General features: G+C 42.9%; 1 protein-coding gene, 1 long non-coding RNA gene and 1 other non-coding gene across 11 annotated transcripts in view; 2 read left to right on the forward strand and 1 right to left on the reverse strand.

Moving 5' to 3' along the window:
- Window positions 1–4,460: 4,460 nt before the first annotated feature.
- Window positions 4,461–16,442, reverse strand: LOC147026273 (uncharacterized). The gene is made up of 2 exons (XR_015058270.1): window positions 16,314–16,442; window positions 4,461–4,992 (listed from the first exon to the last, which is right to left on the reverse strand). It is a non-coding gene; the product is annotated as an uncharacterized LOC147026273 (long non-coding RNA).
- TRNAS-AGA (transfer RNA serine (anticodon AGA)) lies at window positions 15,705–15,786 on the forward strand. The gene has a single exon. It is a non-coding gene; the product is annotated as a tRNA-Ser (tRNA).
- HS1BP3 (HCLS1 binding protein 3) overlaps window positions 16,048–16,567 on the forward strand; it is a 43,137-nt gene continuing 42,617 nt past the window's right edge. Inside the window, exons 1-2 of one of the 9 annotated variants that reach the window (XM_085881535.1) lie at window positions 16,048–16,069; window positions 16,172–16,288. In XM_085881535.1, the coding sequence (XP_085737661.1) occupies window positions 16,263–16,288 (26 nt within the window). In that variant the 5' untranslated portion in view covers window positions 16,048–16,069; window positions 16,172–16,262. Of the gene's footprint in view, window positions 16,070–16,149; window positions 16,364–16,387; window positions 16,508–16,567 lie in introns of those variants that run through there. The other 8 variants (XM_085881532.1, XM_085881533.1, XM_085881536.1 and 5 more) reach the window with 8 other exon arrangements.

The following is a 16,567-nucleotide window of genomic DNA, read 5'->3' on the forward strand; positions in this document are numbered from 1 at the left end:
TAAGCAGACAAACAGACAAACAGAATAACAAAATCGACTGACAAATATACTTGAAAAATCTTCGATTTTGCAACGAACAAACAGACAGATAGACATTTAGGGGTGAAAACATAACTCCCATCCACCTTTGTTGGCGGAGGTAATTGGCATGGACGGACGGATGGACAACTCAAAAGTATAATGCTTCCGGCGACTTCTTCAGCGGAGACATAACAATAGGCCATTGTGTATGCCAGCCAATATATAGTTTACCACCAATCTTAACTTAGTTGTACATCAATTTCCCAGAATTTATAACTGTTTGTGAAATGTTTGACAGTCACAATCAGGACAGATGGGTTTTTGAGTGAACAGATGTACTTTTTGAAGCAATCAATGTCCTGCCTGTGTGACAGTTTGCAATCAGGCCAGAAATTCATTTCAGACAAGACTGTTCAAAATTGTGATTATGCTACATCTGATCTATCCTGTGAGCCAGACCCTGCATCGATTACTCTTATCCTAACCTCACAGCACAGTCGTGTCCAACAAGGGCCACCAATAGAGTGGGATTTTTAATTGGGAAAAGTGATTTTCCACCTCAAATGCTGTGTAATACAGTAACTCTATCATGGCTCAAGCGTCAGGGCCTATTCACTATGACCAATCTTAATTTTGTTGAACCTGAGTTAGAAAAACAACTTTCACCTTTTTTTGAAATATACTAGACTAATATATGAAGTTCATTCTAACTGCTGGTTTACTGATTCACTGACTCACTCACTCACATCCATCCATCCATCCATTGGGACTATACTCTGTGCAGAGCGTTGGTGCTGCCGAAGCAGTCTCCTTGGCTATTGAGCACAATCCTGGATGGGTCGCCACTCCGACACAGTATTCCAGCATGCTGGCACTCATTTTGCCAACCTCAGAAGAATGACGGGCAGAGTCAACCCCACCTGGTATTAATTCAACAGCTGAGCAGGATTTGAACTCAGGATCCCAAGCCCACCATCCTAACCATTAAGTCAACACCAGACATACTCACCAACTGATTGACTGACTGACTGATATTAAAGTTAGCTTCCTTCAGGGTGATGTAGAAAGCTGAAATGTTGCATGCTGATGGACAATGAAGCCGGTACACTGGAAAAAAAAATCACAGAACCACCGGAAAGCATCCGTGAATTAAAATGTAAATAAACAAAAATAAATAAATGAAAAAAAATGCAGGTGAGTAATCCGAGACAATGGGGAAGCACAGTAATTCTGTGTGCCGACGGACATTGAAACCGCTACACTGGGAAAAATCACAGAACTGCCGGAAAGCATCTGTAAATGAAAATATAAATAAATAAATAAATATATATCTTCAGGAAAATAAATAAATGAAAAATCAAATGCAGGTGAGCGACCCGAGACAATGTGGAAACACGGTAATTATATATGAATTTAAAATATAAATAAATGAAAAAGATGAATGAAAAAAAATGCAAGTCAGCGATCCGAGACAATGGGGAAGCACGGTAATTTTGTATGCCGATGAACATCAAAGCCGATATACGAGGAAAAATCACAGAACCATTGGAAAGCATCCGTAAATGAAAATATAAATAAATGAAAGTAAATAAATGAAAAAAAATCAAATGCAGCTGAGCGCCCCGAGACAATAGGGAAGCACCATCCATTATTGCTTACAATGTGTAAGCATCCACTGCTAGTAATTATGTAAAGATAATATCATGTTACAGTACAGTTTATAATCCATAATTAGAAACTCCTAGTTGGATTTTGAATGCACATCTTTGATCAGGATTCCTTTTAAACATAATCTGCTGGTTGTATCGCAACTGAGGTGAGGCGACACTGCTGATGCAGTAACCCCATTTATTATTGCAAGACCTTATAATGGGGCCAGGGTTGGGCTGCCTTTTCAAAAGGTACGTGACATCTCTCACATTATCTCAGTGAATGGAAAGGGCGGCTGGCTTCATGTCCCCTCTGAAGGATGTGATGTAATGCCTCGACTGTGAAGCACCAGGATGGCAATTTATTGTTGGATTCCCATTTCATGAGGAATGAAACTCAGAATTTACAGCTATTGGGATATTCACAGTACTAATAAGCTGTCGTGCCATGTACGAGATAATTATCAGACAACATAATCACCGGACAAAGTGAAGTATGACTGATTTGTGCAATGGCTTGTCCATAAATGGAGGCATCATGCATCATTCAGAAGGAATATTGTAGTGAGTCTGTTTAATTCCATCAGGAAAATCCATGTATAATAAATACACAACTGGATGTCAGACTGCAACTACTTTCCATACATATAATTATGGCAGCAAGACACCGTCACATGACCAAAATCATTTGAATATGGATGACATGTATCCAAATGGTGTGAAAACTTATGTTTCGTGACAACAGTTGTTCATTTTAGAAGTTGTCACGCCATCTGGAGACATGTTTTTTAAATAAAGGTCCTTTGTACTTGTGTGATACTGGATTGGGAAGCCAACATACCCCTCCAAGTGATTTCAAAATTCAAACAGTGGGAATGAAATGTTTTTAATGGGTTAATTTCTCAAACGTCCATATCTGCTGAGCTTCACTGCTAATAGCTTACATTTCCTGATATTTAGCTCTAACCTTTATTTTTTATTTATTTATCTCAGGCAGGATGAAAGCCATTTGTAGACATTGTTACACCTCGACTCACCCTGGTGTTTTGTAGGCAGGGAGAGGCATTAATGCATGTGCCCTCCATCATCCCAGAATTACTTGGTGGACATTAAAGATCCCACAGTGTCCTTTGTGAAGGTTAGGTGAACTCTCTCTGAACAAATTACAAATAACTGCTCTTACCTACAGGGGACACTGCATAACCTGCACAGGTGCGCCCCCAGCAGCAAATGATGCAACCAGCAGTCGTGTGCTGCACGTGAACGGAGAGAGGATTTTCTGCACGTAATACTAATCACTGTTTACTACCCTGCGTGAGAAGCACAAAATTGAGTTCAGCAATTTGTTCACTCTGTCTGTCTGCAGACGTCAGTCTGTGATCGAGTAACTCCTAAATTTCAAATGAATGTTATATTGTGAACACTGTAGAACATGAATTGGAACACCAATCTGCAGTTTCTCAGTACTTTGGCTCTGAATTGAACAAATTGTATGGAGTCTCATCCTGAGTGTGCATGTGCACGCTGCACAGAGGAGTAAGGTAATTGGTTTCGTCTGTCTGCCTGTGTGGCACTGAAACAAAATTGAAAATCATTCCAAACAGGAAACTTACTGTTTTTAGGGACATCATGAAGGACACAAACACCAGGCAAGAAGAACGAATGTAAAGTGTTAAATAAGGTGGCGGAAAAGACAGTGCATCAACGGTGGTAAACTTGCCAATTTTTTTTTTTTGACACCTTTAAAACCTCTATTTTATTTCAATTCAATGATATACTTGAACACTGGAAAACACAATCACCTTGTTTGGCACTTCCACAACCCTCCAGTTTAGTAGTACTGTACTTGGCCAAAACATTACGTCATCTTGACCAATCAATTTGCTGCTCACTCTCTCATGGTTGGGGAGTCATCAAGATTCAGACAAAAATTAAGACTCGTAGAAAATATAGATTGTGCTCGGAAACACAAAGCATGACTCGAAAAGAGCCTTCTCATGTTATTTTTCTCAAGACTGTGCGGGGTAAGGTGTTCTATGAACTGCCGAGTTACTTGGCAAAAACTGTATGGTATTCGTAGAATACTTACCCCATGCAGTCTTGAGAAGGACTTGGTATGAGCCAACTCTTCTGATGGCAAATTTGTAATTAAAAAATTAAATTCAAATCAAATAGAAGAACAAAGAAAATAGGTACTGCGTTGGAGTCATCAGAAGGAATCCGGACAAGCGAAAAGCAAAGATGAAGTCATCAGGAGGAACCTGGATAGGACTCGGGTTTCAAATGCTACTCCTCTACCTTCAAACTCAAACCGAAACTCTGCTCTCAAACTCATCTAACTTTGGCGCAGCCAAGTGAGCCTTATTCAAAAAAAAATAAAAAAAATGAACGCAGATTCAAAACACGAAATATTTCTGGCTGCCAAACCATGCATCCGATCACATTGAAATTTAAAACATACTCCGATATTCTCCATCACTACTAAATAGTCATAATTTTGAAGTTTCACGTTAATTGATGCAGCAGTTCAAGCGAGAGAATTAAAAATATATATATTTCCTTCAATCCAATATGGCTGCCAAATCATGTAACCTATCAATTTGCCTTGTCCTCTAAATGCTGAGTGTCAAGCGAGGAAGCAGCAAAGCAGCACCACCATTTCTAAACTGTTTGGTATGACTCAACCAGAGCCAGAATCTTAGTCTTTTCTACTTGACTCACATGGAGGATCTTTGAAGTCTTTGGTAGAACTTACGAGACTCTGAGTGAATGTGTGTGTGTGTGTGTGTGTGTGTGTGTGTGTGTGTGTGTGTGTGTGTGTGTGTGTGTGTGTGTGTGTGTGTGTGTGTGTGTGTGTGTGTGTGTGTGTGTGTGTGTGTGTGTGTGTGTGTGTGTGTGTGTGTGTGTGTGTGTGTGTGTGTGTGTGAGTGAGAGATAAAAATTGGAAACGATCACAACATGTTAAGCTTTGATTGTATATACTGTATCTCAAAAGTTAAACTCGATAGCAGGTTTTATTGTTGACAATTTTCCTCCTGTTTGTGAGATAATCAGTGTGAGGGTAATTACTCAACAGAGTTCAGTTAAGGGAGTCTGGGTAATTATCCTCGCAGCAGCTGGCACATTGCTCGCACCAAGAAGGCTTCACGGTCGAGAGGAGTGTCAGCTTACAGCATGCTGCTAGTCCAGGCACATGCCCCATGGCCGACATAAGGGCAGCTTTAGCCTCTTGACAAGCCATGCCATGTCAGGCCCAGGCACGGTGAAATACCATCGCCCCTCGTTCTCCCACATACCACATTCTCGAAACCACGCTCTCCAACTGGAAAGAATCAACAATAGAAAGCCGTTCAATAAATCATGTTTTTTCAATATATATATATATATATATATATATATATATATATATATATATATATATATATATATATACACATACATATATACCTACAGTGAGTGGTAGGCACACACACACACACACACACACACACACACACACACACACACACGTAAAACCTGCTCTTCTTGGGTTTTTGAGCATCCATTGGCATGTTTTGGAGGGTTTGGATAAGTCAACATGGGAACTTTGGAAAAGTTATTTCCAGGCTATTTATTTACTCCCTGTAGCTTAGTCCAGGATGACCCACTAAATGATGACCCTTTTCAGTGGTAATGAGGGGTAATGGGAATGAGTTCTCCACAAGAAACAACAAAAGTTGTTGACCTTTGGCCTGTGTTGACCTTTTAACCTCAAAAACAATAGGCTTCTTTCTTATGACAAACTCTACCATGGGGTGAAGTTTCGTGAAGATCGGTTGAAAATTGTGACCTTTACGCGACAAACAGACAGACAAGCCGGTAGGCGGCGATGGGTCGCCGAGCATGGAAACTATAAGATATAGAGCAAAATGTATGTCATATAGCGGATAGGGAATCACCTTAAGATTATGCATATCAAATCTCATCCAGTTCCATCTACTGATAACTACTCGGTATCCATTTGAATGAAAAGTACTGAAAAAAGGTTTGAAATCGGAAATCCCCAAAGTTTGAGGGGGTGCTGTGGGTGAACAAAGACCTAAATAGAAAATCCGGCTCGATCGTTTGTGCACAATGTATTCCAGACGATTATTGCGAATTTTCATGACCATCCGACCATAACCCTTGGAGTGGCATTTGGCGCGAAGGCACCTCCAGCTCTCGCATATTATCGATTTTCGCACTAATTGACCTTTTGACCCCTGACCTAAGCGAAATCGGTCAATATGTCCTGAGGCAAAGTTGTAGTACTCATTGAGTACCATGAACCTGCAAAGTTTCATTCGTATCGATGCACTCACCTGGTCGCTCGGGGGCCTTCAATTTTCACCAATTTTCGCGCATACCTTAATTGTAGGGGGTGCTTCGGGTAAAGTATTCCATACATCACAAAAACCGGAATATATTTGATAGAGCATAACCTGTAGATCATTCGTGCCAAATTTCATAACCCTACGTGGGATAATGGCTTTCGGAATTGATTTCGCATGAACAGTACCGATTTTGAAGGTTTTTCGGTTGTTGCTAGGGAACCAAAGCGTCCCTCGCAACCATAACAATTTCCAAAGCACTAGGTCATAAGATGTACCTACCACCCGAGTTTGGACAAAATCCGACCACGTTTACTACCAATAAGTTGATGACAAACGAACAAACAGACAAAATTACTGACAATAAGGGTCACCTATTTCGGCGACCCAACAGACATACAAACAGACAGACAGAATAACAAAATCGACTAACCAATATGCTTGAAAAATCTTCGATTTTGCAAGTAACAAACAGAGGTGATCAACATACTTGTCAAAAAAAAATTTTTTTTTTGCCAAGTAACAGACAGGGGTGAAAACAATAACCTCCCTCCACCTTTGGTGGTGCAGGTAACTTGAATGGCACTCAGTGGAGCACATATCTCCGCCAGACTGAACGGTTTATATTTTGTCTCCCAATGATAGGTCGGATCTGCATCCGGACCTGAACCAAAATTGAATTGGCTTGTTCTCGTCACTTACCCAGCTCATCCACATAGTTTTGACATAATTTTTCCACAAATTTTTGAAATATCGTCCAAAACTGTATATCATTTTGGCCCGATCAATTATGAAGAATCACTTAAGAAATTTAGAAGTTCTCGTATCTGGATCTGGATCCAGATCTTCAACAAAGTCGAATCAATTCATCCTTATCACCTTCCCAACTCATTCACCAAATTTCGTCCGAATCCGTCCATAACGTTTTTAGATTTCCTGCTACGTATCATTTTTGGCCCCGTCTCTCAATGGTGAAGAATCGCTGGAAAAAAATTTCCTATCCGGATCCACATCTGGATCGTCACCAAAATCGAACCATTTTGTCCTTGTCCCACACCAAACCTGTTCACCAAGTTTCGTCCATATCTGAGAACAACGTTTTCAGATCTCCTACTCACAAACACAGACAAAGAGACAAACAGACGGGTGAAAACATCCACCTTGGTGCCGGAGGTAACTACTCTCTGAGTGAAAAATTTCCAAATTATTACCATCCCAACTGTCTTCTTCTTTACTCTCAGGCTATATACATGATTCTGCTGAATTTTGTCCACACCTTTCATCATCTTAAACATCTTTATCTTATACCCGAATAATCACCTCCTTTCTCATGCATAAAGCCCTGTCTCCTTCCGCTACTCCTCATAGCTCAGTCGAGCTCCTGGCAATTGTAGATACAGTTACACAACGTCAGTACAATTTAGAACATTTATGGAACAAACAAACAAATTTAATATGCGCACAGGAGGTTCTGGACAAACAAACTCACTCCAGATCACTCAAATACAAGTGGAGAATCTTAGTCTTTATATAGTTTTCAGTAAGACAGTTTTTTTTTTAATCATTTTCTGGCACTCGCACCAGTTCGCCTGGTCTTGACATTTTCCAGGTGAAACTTATCTTCAGTCTTCTTTGACAGCTCCTGCTTAAATGGTTGGAACACATATTCAAATCCGGACATATGAATCGCATAGGATTCTGGAATGACGTCAAATGCCAACTCTAATGGTTATTGAAACAAGTTTCCATCCGATGTAGGTTAAAAAGTTAGTCTGCTTCTGCCAAAACTGGGAAGATATATTGTTACGAATTTGGAAGCTTACTGCACACAACAGCCAGGTCCTATAGATCAGTTATATCGGTAAGTATGTGTTTCTAGTTAGGGTCCCATCCTATGTTTAATGGGTGATTAATTGTACGTGCGCTGTGAGTTATCTTATTTGCGCTGTGAGTTATTGTACGTGCGCTGTGACTGTGAGTTAGGGATCTATCTGCACGTATATTAATGGCATAACTAACTCGGGACAACTATCTGTTGTATGCATACGGTTCTGAGAACTGCAACAATATATATATATAAATATATATATATATATATATATATATATATATATATATATATATATATATATATATATATATATATATATATATATATATATCCTGGTGTGTTGGCGCAGTGGTTAGGGCAGCGGCTTGGGATCCAAAAGGTCCTGAGTTCAAGCCCTGTTGGGCCACTGAAATAATACACCAGGGGGTTGACTCAGCCTGTCATCCTTCCGGGGTCGGCGAAATGAGTACCAGTGTACTGGGCCGGTGTATACCCCGGTTAAAATAGGTGTACCATATCCCTGTGTCATAAGAGTCGACCAGGGTTGTATCAGGAAGGGCATCCGGCGTAAAACATGTGCCAAATCACTATGCGGATCATACGGATGATCCGCTGTGGCGACCCCTAACGGGAGCAGCCGAAAGAAGAAGAAGAAGATATATATATATATATATATATATATATATATATATATATATATATATATATATGTATATATATATATATATATATATATATATATATTGTAAACAAAGAGCATGGTGGGGCGGTGAAGCAATGAAGCTGTCCATCAGTCCGTGAAGACGATATGCCTATTAATCATTTCCTGTTTGAGCGTTAATTCCCTGAGACCCTCAAAAGACCTCGAGGACCCAGAAGACCCAGATAACCCAAAAGTCACTGAGCATCCAAAACATCCGAAGACCCAAAAGTCCCAAAATAACGAAAAGACCCACAGGACCAAAAACACCCCGATGACCCAAAAGACTCCAAAGACCCTTTCAAAGACCAGTTTCCAAAGACCCTTACATCCTCCAGACAGATTAGACAGCTTAGACCGTTGACCATTTTGACCACTTGGACCTTCTTATATAACAAATACATTTCAAATAAATATATCTCTAATATTACAAATAAATTTGCAGAAAATAAATGTTTGCATTATGATTGGTGTAAATCGTGATAGCACGGCAAATATGCGACGTCAATCTCTGCAACGACATGTGGATCGGCTCGCTCCGCTCGCCTCTCCACATTTGTAATAATAATAATAATAATAATAATAATAATAATAATGATAACAAAAATAATAATAAGTAGAGCGTTCATCGAATACATTACACTAAGCAGTCTTGAGAAACAAGGACATGGACAGGATCTACGAGCAGAAAATTTGATTGGTTGTGACAACGTAAAATGCTGTAACATTTTCTCCAAGTACTGCTGAACGGATGAGTTTTGAAAGTGCCAAAAAGGCAATTTATGTTCTGTTGTGTCCAAGTATATAAATAAATTTAAATAAAATAAATATTTTAAAGGTCGTAGAAAAAAAACCCTTTTTTGCAGAAGTTTACCACCGTTGCTGTAGCATCTTCACACGACCTTATTTAAAACATGACATTAGTTATTTGTGCCTTGTCTTTGTGTCCTTTATAACATCCTTAAAACAGCAAGTTTCGGGATCAGGATGATTTCAGAGCCAAAGTTTTTCCGATTCGTGTTCAAAATATAACATTCAATTGAAATCAAGATGTTCCTCTATCATAAACTGACGTTTGTGGACAGACGGACAGACAGACAAAGTGAACCAATTGCATAATCCCACTTTTCGCTTCACATGTGCAGGGTAATAAGATCTCTACACCTGGTCTATAATTACTGCAACAACCCTATAAAATGTAGTCCACTCGTTGAATAATGAGGTTCTCTGAGTCCCAACACCCTTGTCTTTATGATATAGATATCTAAACAGCTGTTGCTGATACTTGCAGAAGGTACGAAAGAAATGTGATCGATGATATTAGTCAGGACTGCTACCTGCGGAGGACTTGGACCAAACCAGCAATGGAAATGTGTTATTTTTTTTGGACGGTGTAATTATCATCACTCTGAAGAAGCCCGAACGGACGTTTTGAGTTGATCAAATGATCCTTTTTCAGTCGAAATGGATTTCCCAATGGTCAATCATCTACTGATGGCGAATGGATCGATGATTCACTCAAATTTACATTGTAGTCCAGAGATATCGATCAGCTGTACAAATGTTTACAATTTTAATCATATTATTGGACAGGAGAGGGTAACAAAACATGTGCATTGAAAAAAATGATATATATATATTTTTTTTTTCAACAATGAAACAACACAAAGGTAGACCACAGGGTGTTACCACCAAGCCGAAGGTGGATGGAGGTTATGTTTTCACCCCTGTTTGTTTGTTTGTCTGTCTGTCTGACTGTGGGTTGGATGTGTGATGAGGATGAATTGATTAGATTTTGGTGCTGATTCGAATCCGAATCCGGTTCCAAGAATTTTTCAAGTGATTCTTCACCATTGAGTGATATGGCGAAAAAAGATAGAGGACACGATATCTCAAAAAGTTGTGGACGAGTTATGATAAAACTTGGTGGATGAGTTGGAGAGGTGATAAGAACAAGCTGATATGATTTTGGTTAAGGTCCGGATGCAGATCCGGACTATCGGTGGATTACAAAATGTAAACTGTTCAGCTTCGTGGAGGTATGTGCTTCACCGAGTGTTCAGCCTGGCAGAGTTATGCACTCTTCCAAGTAGTGTTTTTCAGCTTGGCAAGGGTATGCGCTCGACCGAGTGGCGTTCCTCAGTCCAGCAGAGGTATGCACTCGACCGAGTAGCGTTCTTCAGTCCAGCAGAGGTATGCACTCGACCGAGTAGCGTTCTTCAGTCCAGCAGAGGTATGCACTCGACCGAGTAGCGTTCTTCAGTCTTGCGGAGGTATGCGCCCTACTGAGGGGCGTTTTCAGTCTGGTTGAGGGAAACGCTCCACTGAGTGTAGTTCTTCAGTCTGATGGAGGTAAACGCTCCACTGAGTGACGTTCTTCAGTCTGGTTGAGGGAAACGCTCCACTGAGTGTCGTTCTTCAGTCTGGTTGAGGGAAACGCTCCACTGAGTGTAGTTCTTCAGTCTGGGAGAGGGAAACGCTCCACTGAGTGTAGTTCTTCAGTCTAATGGAGGTAAACGCTCCACTGAGTGTAGTTCTTCAGTCTGGTAGAGGTAAACGCTCCACTGAGTGCAGTTCTTCAGTCTGGTTGAGGGAAATGCTCCACTGAGTGTCGTTCTTCAGTCTGGTGGAGGTAAATGCTCCACTGAGTGAAGTTCTTCAGTCTGGTGGAGGTAAACGCTCCACTGAGTGTAGTTCTTCAGTCTTGTAGAGGTAAACGCTCCACTGAGTGTAGTTCTTCAGTCTGTTAGAGGTAAACGCTCCACTGAGTGCAGTTCTTCAGTCTGATTGAGGGAAACGCTCCACTGAGTGTCGTTCTTCAGTCTGATAGAGGTAAACGCTCCACTGAGTGTAGTTCTTCAGTCTAGTGGAGGTAAATGCTCCACTGAGTGCAGTTCTTCAGTCTGGTGTAGGGAAACGCTCCACTGAGTGCAGTTCTTCAGTCTGGTGTAGGGAAACGCTCCACTGAGTGCAGTTCTTCAGTCTGGTTGAGGGAAACGCTCTACTGAGTGTCGTTCTTCAGTCTGGTGGAGGTAAATGCTCCACTGAGTGTAGTTCTTCAGTCTGGTGGAGGTAAACGCTCCACTGAGTGTAGTTCTTCAGTCTGGTTGAGGTAAACGCTCCACTGAGTGTAGTTCTTCAGTCTGGTTGAGGTAAACGCTCCACTGAGTGTCGTTCTTCAGTCTGGTAGAGGTAAACGCTCCACTGAGTGTAGTTCTTCAGTCTGGTTGAGGTAAACGCTCCACTGAGTGCAGTTCTTCATTCTGGTAGAGGTAAACGCTCCACTGAGTGCAGTTCTTCATTCTGGTAGAGGTAAACGCTCCACTGAGTGCAGTTCTTCAGTCTGGTAGAGGTAAACGCTCCACTGAGTGCAGTTCTTCAGTATGGTTGAGGTAAACGCTCCACTGAGTGCAGTTCTTCAGTCTGGTGGAGGTAAACGCTCCACTGAGTGCAGTTCTTCAGTCTGGTAGAGGTAAACGCTCCACTGAGTGTAGTTCTTCATTCTGGTTGAGGTAAACGCTCCACTGAGTGCAGTTCTTCAGTCTGGTAGAGGTAAATGCTCCACTGAGTGTAGTTCTTCAGTCTGGTTGAGGTAAACGCTCCACTGAGTGTAGTTCTTCAGTCTGGTTGAGGGAAACGCTCCACTGAGTGTAGTTCTTCATTCTGGTTGAGGTAAACGCTCCACTGAGTGCAGTTCTTCAGTCTGGTAGAGGTAAACGCTCCACTGAGTGCAGTTCTTCATTCTGGTAGAGGTAAACGCTCCACTGAGTGCAGTTCTTCAGTCTGGTTGAGGTAAACGCTCCACTGAGTGCAGTTCTTCAGTCTGGTAGAGGTAAACGCTCCACTGAGTGTAGTTCTTCATTCTGGTTGAGGGAAACGCTCCACTGAGTGGAGTTCTTCAGTCTGGTTGAGGTAAACGCTCCACTGAGTGTAGTTCTTCAGTCTGATGGAGGTAAACGCTCCACTGAGTGTAGTTCTTCAGTCTGGTTGAGGGAAACGCTCCACTGAGTGTCGTTCTTCAGTCTGGTTGAGGTAAACGCTCCACTGAGTGTAGTTCTTCATTCTGGTTGAGGTAAACGCTCCACTGAGTGTAGTTCTTCATTCTGGTAGAGGTAAACGCTCCACTGAGTGGAGTTCTTCAGTCTGGTAGAGGTAAACGCTCCACTGAGTGTAGTTCTTCATTCTGGTTGAGGTAAACGCTCCACTGAGTGTAGTTCTTCAGTCTGGTTGAGGTAAACGCTCCACTGAGTGTAGTTCTTCAGTCTGGTTGAGGTAAACGCTCCACTGAGTGTAGTTCTTCAGTCTGGTTGAGGTAAACGCTCCACTGAGTGTAGTTCTTCATTCTGGTTGAGGTAAACGCTCCACTGAGTGTAGTTCTTCAGTCTGGTTGAGGTAAACGCTCCACTGAGTGTAGTTCTTCAGTCTGGTTGAGGTAAACGCTCCACTGAGTGTAGTTCTTCATTCTGGTTGAGGTAAACGCTCCACTGAGTGCAGTTCTTCAGTCTTGTAGAGGAAAACGCTCCACTGAGTGCAGTTCTTCAGTCTGGTTGAGGTAAACGCTCCACTGAGTGTAGTTCTTCATTCTGGTTGAGGGAAACGCTCCACTGAGTGTAGTTCTTCATTCTGGTTGAGGTAAACGCTCCACTGAGTGTAGTTCTTCAGTCTGGTTGAGGTAAACGCTCCACTGAGTGTAGTTCTTCATTCTGGTTGAGGTAAACGCTCCACTGAGTGCAGTTCTTCATTCTGGTTGAGGTAAACGCTCCACTGAGTGTAGTTCTTCATTCTGGTTGAGGTAAACGCTCCACTGAGTGCAGTTCTTCAGTCTGGTTGAGGTAAACGCTCCACTGAGTGTAGTTCTTCATTCTGGTTGAGGTAAACGCTCCACTGAGTGCAGTTCTTCATTCTGGTTGAGGTAAACGCTCCACTGAGTGTAGTTCTTCAGTCTGGTAGAGGTAAATGCTCCACTGAGTGTAGTTCTTCAGTCTGGTTGAGGGAAACGCTCCACTGAGTGTAGTTCTTCATTCTGGTTGAGGTAAACGCTCCACTGAGTGCAGTTCTTCAGTCTGGTAGAGGTAAACGCTCCACTGAGTGCAGTTCTTCATTCTGGTAGAGGTAAACGCTCCACTGAGTGCAGTTCTTCAGTCTGGTTGAGGTAAACGCTCCACTGAGTGTAGTTCTTCATTCTGGTTGAGGTAAACGCTCCACTGAGTGCAGTTCTTCATTCTGGTTGAGGTAAACGCTCCACTGAGTGTAGTTCTTCATTCTGGTTGAGGTAAACGCTCCACTGAGTGCAGTTCTTCAGTCTGGTTGAGGTAAACGCTCCACTGAGTGTAGTTCTTCATTCTGGTTGAGGTAAACGCTCCACTGAGTGCAGTTCTTCATTCTGGTTGAGGTAAACGCTCCACTGAGTGTAGTTCTTCAGTCTGGTAGAGGTAAATGCTCCACTGAGTGTAGTTCTTCAGTCTGGTTGAGGGAAACGCTCCACTGAGTGTAGTTCTTCATTCTGGTTGAGGTAAACGCTCCACTGAGTGCAGTTCTTCAGTCTGGTAGAGGTAAACGCTCCACTGAGTGCAGTTCTTCATTCTGGTAGAGGTAAACGCTCCACTGAGTGCAGTTCTTCAGTCTGGTTGAGGTAAACGCTCCACTGAGTGCAGTTCTTCAGTCTGGTAGAGGTAAACGCTCCACTGAGTGTAGTTCTTCATTCTGGTTGAGGGAAACGCTCCACTGAGTGTAGTTCTTCAGTCTGATGGAGGTAAACGCTCCACTGAGTGTAGTTCTTCAGTCTGGTTGAGGGAAACGCTCCACTGAGTGTCGTTCTTCAGTCTGGTTGAGGTAAACGCTCCACTGAGTGTAGTTCTTCATTCTGGTTGAGGTAAACGCTCCACTGAGTGTAGTTCTTCATTCTGGTAGAGGTAAACGCTCCACTGAGTGGAGTTCTTCAGTCTGGTAGAGGTAAACGCTCCACTGAGTGTAGTTCTTCATTCTGGTTGAGGTAAACGCTCCACTGAGTGTAGTTCTTCAGTCTGGTTGAGGTAAACGCTCCACTGAGTGTAGTTCTTCAGTCTGGTTGAGGTAAACGCTCCACTGAGTGTAGTTCTTCAGTCTGGTTGAGGTAAACGCTCCACTGAGTGTAGTTCTTCAGTCTGGTTGAGGTAAACGCTCCACTGAGTGTCGTTCTTCATTCTGGTTGAGGTAAACGCTCCACTGAGTGTAGTTCTTCAGTCTGGTTGAGGTAAACGCTCCACTGAGTGGAGTTCTTCATTCTGGTTGAGGGAAACGCTCCACTGAGTGTAGTTCTTCAGTCTGGTTGAGGTAAACGCTCCACTGAGTGTAGTTCTTCAGTCTGGTTGAGGTAAACGCTCCACTGAGTGTAGTTCTTCATTCTGGTTGAGGTAAACGCTCCACTGAGTGCAGTTCTTCAGTCTTGTAGAGGAAAACGCTCCACTGAGTGCAGTTCTTCAGTCTGGTTGAGGTAAACGCTCCACTGAGTGTAGTTCTTCATTCTGGTTGAGGTAAACGCTCCACTGAGTGTAGTTCTTCAGTCTGGTTGAGGTAAACGCTCCACTGAGTGTAGTTCTTCATTCTGGTTGAGGTAAACGCTCCACTGAGTGTAGTTCTTCAGTCTGGTTGAGGTAAACGCTCCACTGAGTGCAGTTCTTCATTCTGGTTGAGGTAAACGCTCCACTGAGTGCAGTTCTTCAGTCTTGTAGAGGAAAACGCTCCACTGAGTGTAGTTCTTCAGTCTGGTTGAGGTAAACGCTCCACTGAGTGTAGTTCTTCATTCTGGTTGAGGTAAACGCTCCACTGAGTGTAGTTCTTCATTCTGGTTGAGGTAAACGCTCCACTGAGTGCAGTTCTTCAGTCTGGTTGAGGTAAACGCTCCAGCACTCGCTGTTCCAGTCACAGTTTTTTTTTTATGGCGGAAATTATTTGAACGGCGAATTAAAGGTGTTGCGCTCAGTTCCCCACCTGTTGAAACATGCAGCCGATGTTTATGTTATTTTATATATTCGGTTAATCATCATTGTTTAAAATAATTTTTTAACCAAGTTTACAGAAGCTGAGAGTGTTATCGAGATTTGTCGCCTGTCGATACGTTCCACGTGAATCACATAAAGTTCAATACTATTCAACGAACCGTCGAACGTCACGAAGTTGTTGTGGCCGAGTGGTTAAGGCGATGGACTAGAAATCCCTTGGTGTTTCCCCGCGCAGGTTCAAATCCTGCCGACAACGATCCAATTTTTGCTTTTTGTTCCTCCTCACGAATCCGTTTGACGTCACACATTTCCAAACGGTAAAGTTCCGCGAATGGTGACATTTTGTTCTGCAGGGACGTTGTCCTCATAACGTGACGTAACAGTTTGCAGTGTGACGTGTGAAAGTCCGCCACAACGATTCACGTTGCACTTCACCGTCGATTTGGTGCCCCCAGGTGGAACAACGTGCCGTCCCACGTGCACCGTCGCAGGTGGTGACCGTTTTCGTCACGTGCACCGTCGTTTTTCCGTCTCCTCAGGTGAGGACGATGTGCGAGCGCGACCCTCCTCAGGTGAGGACGATGTGCGAGCGCGACCCTCCGCAGTGAGTCGAGAACCCCGGCCCTTTTTTTTTTTAACAGAGTTGTGCGGCCGCCAGAGGGAGACATCCGGCCCATCTGAGCTCTCCGTACTTTCCTGTCGTTCCCAAAACCTTCCCTCGGTGCACGAGTCATGCCGGAAGCTACCGTAACGACGAGGTGGAGTAATCTTTCTCATCTCTACCTGCAGTTTGCCCTGTTGTGGATCCGAGAACACGACCATCCGTCGGCGTCGTGAGAATCCATGGAATTGTGTTTTCCCACACGTTTCCGCCCATTGGCCCCATCTTGGTGTTGTCCCGTCACGAGTCACTAGCCACGTCGTTAACAAACTCGTCGCTTTTTCCCTTCCACGTGCTCCTTTGTGTGCGCGACCAGGTACCCACAGGGCTTTGCGCGTTCAACCGATTGTTGTGCTGTTGTTGATGCCTGGGAGGC

Source organism: Eptatretus burgeri, chromosome 5 (genome assembly GCF_056783735.1).
Source record: "Eptatretus burgeri isolate ZD-2024b chromosome 5, Ebu_testis_v1, whole genome shotgun sequence".
Classification (NCBI taxonomy): domain Eukaryota; kingdom Metazoa; phylum Chordata; class Myxini; order Myxiniformes; family Myxinidae; genus Eptatretus; species Eptatretus burgeri.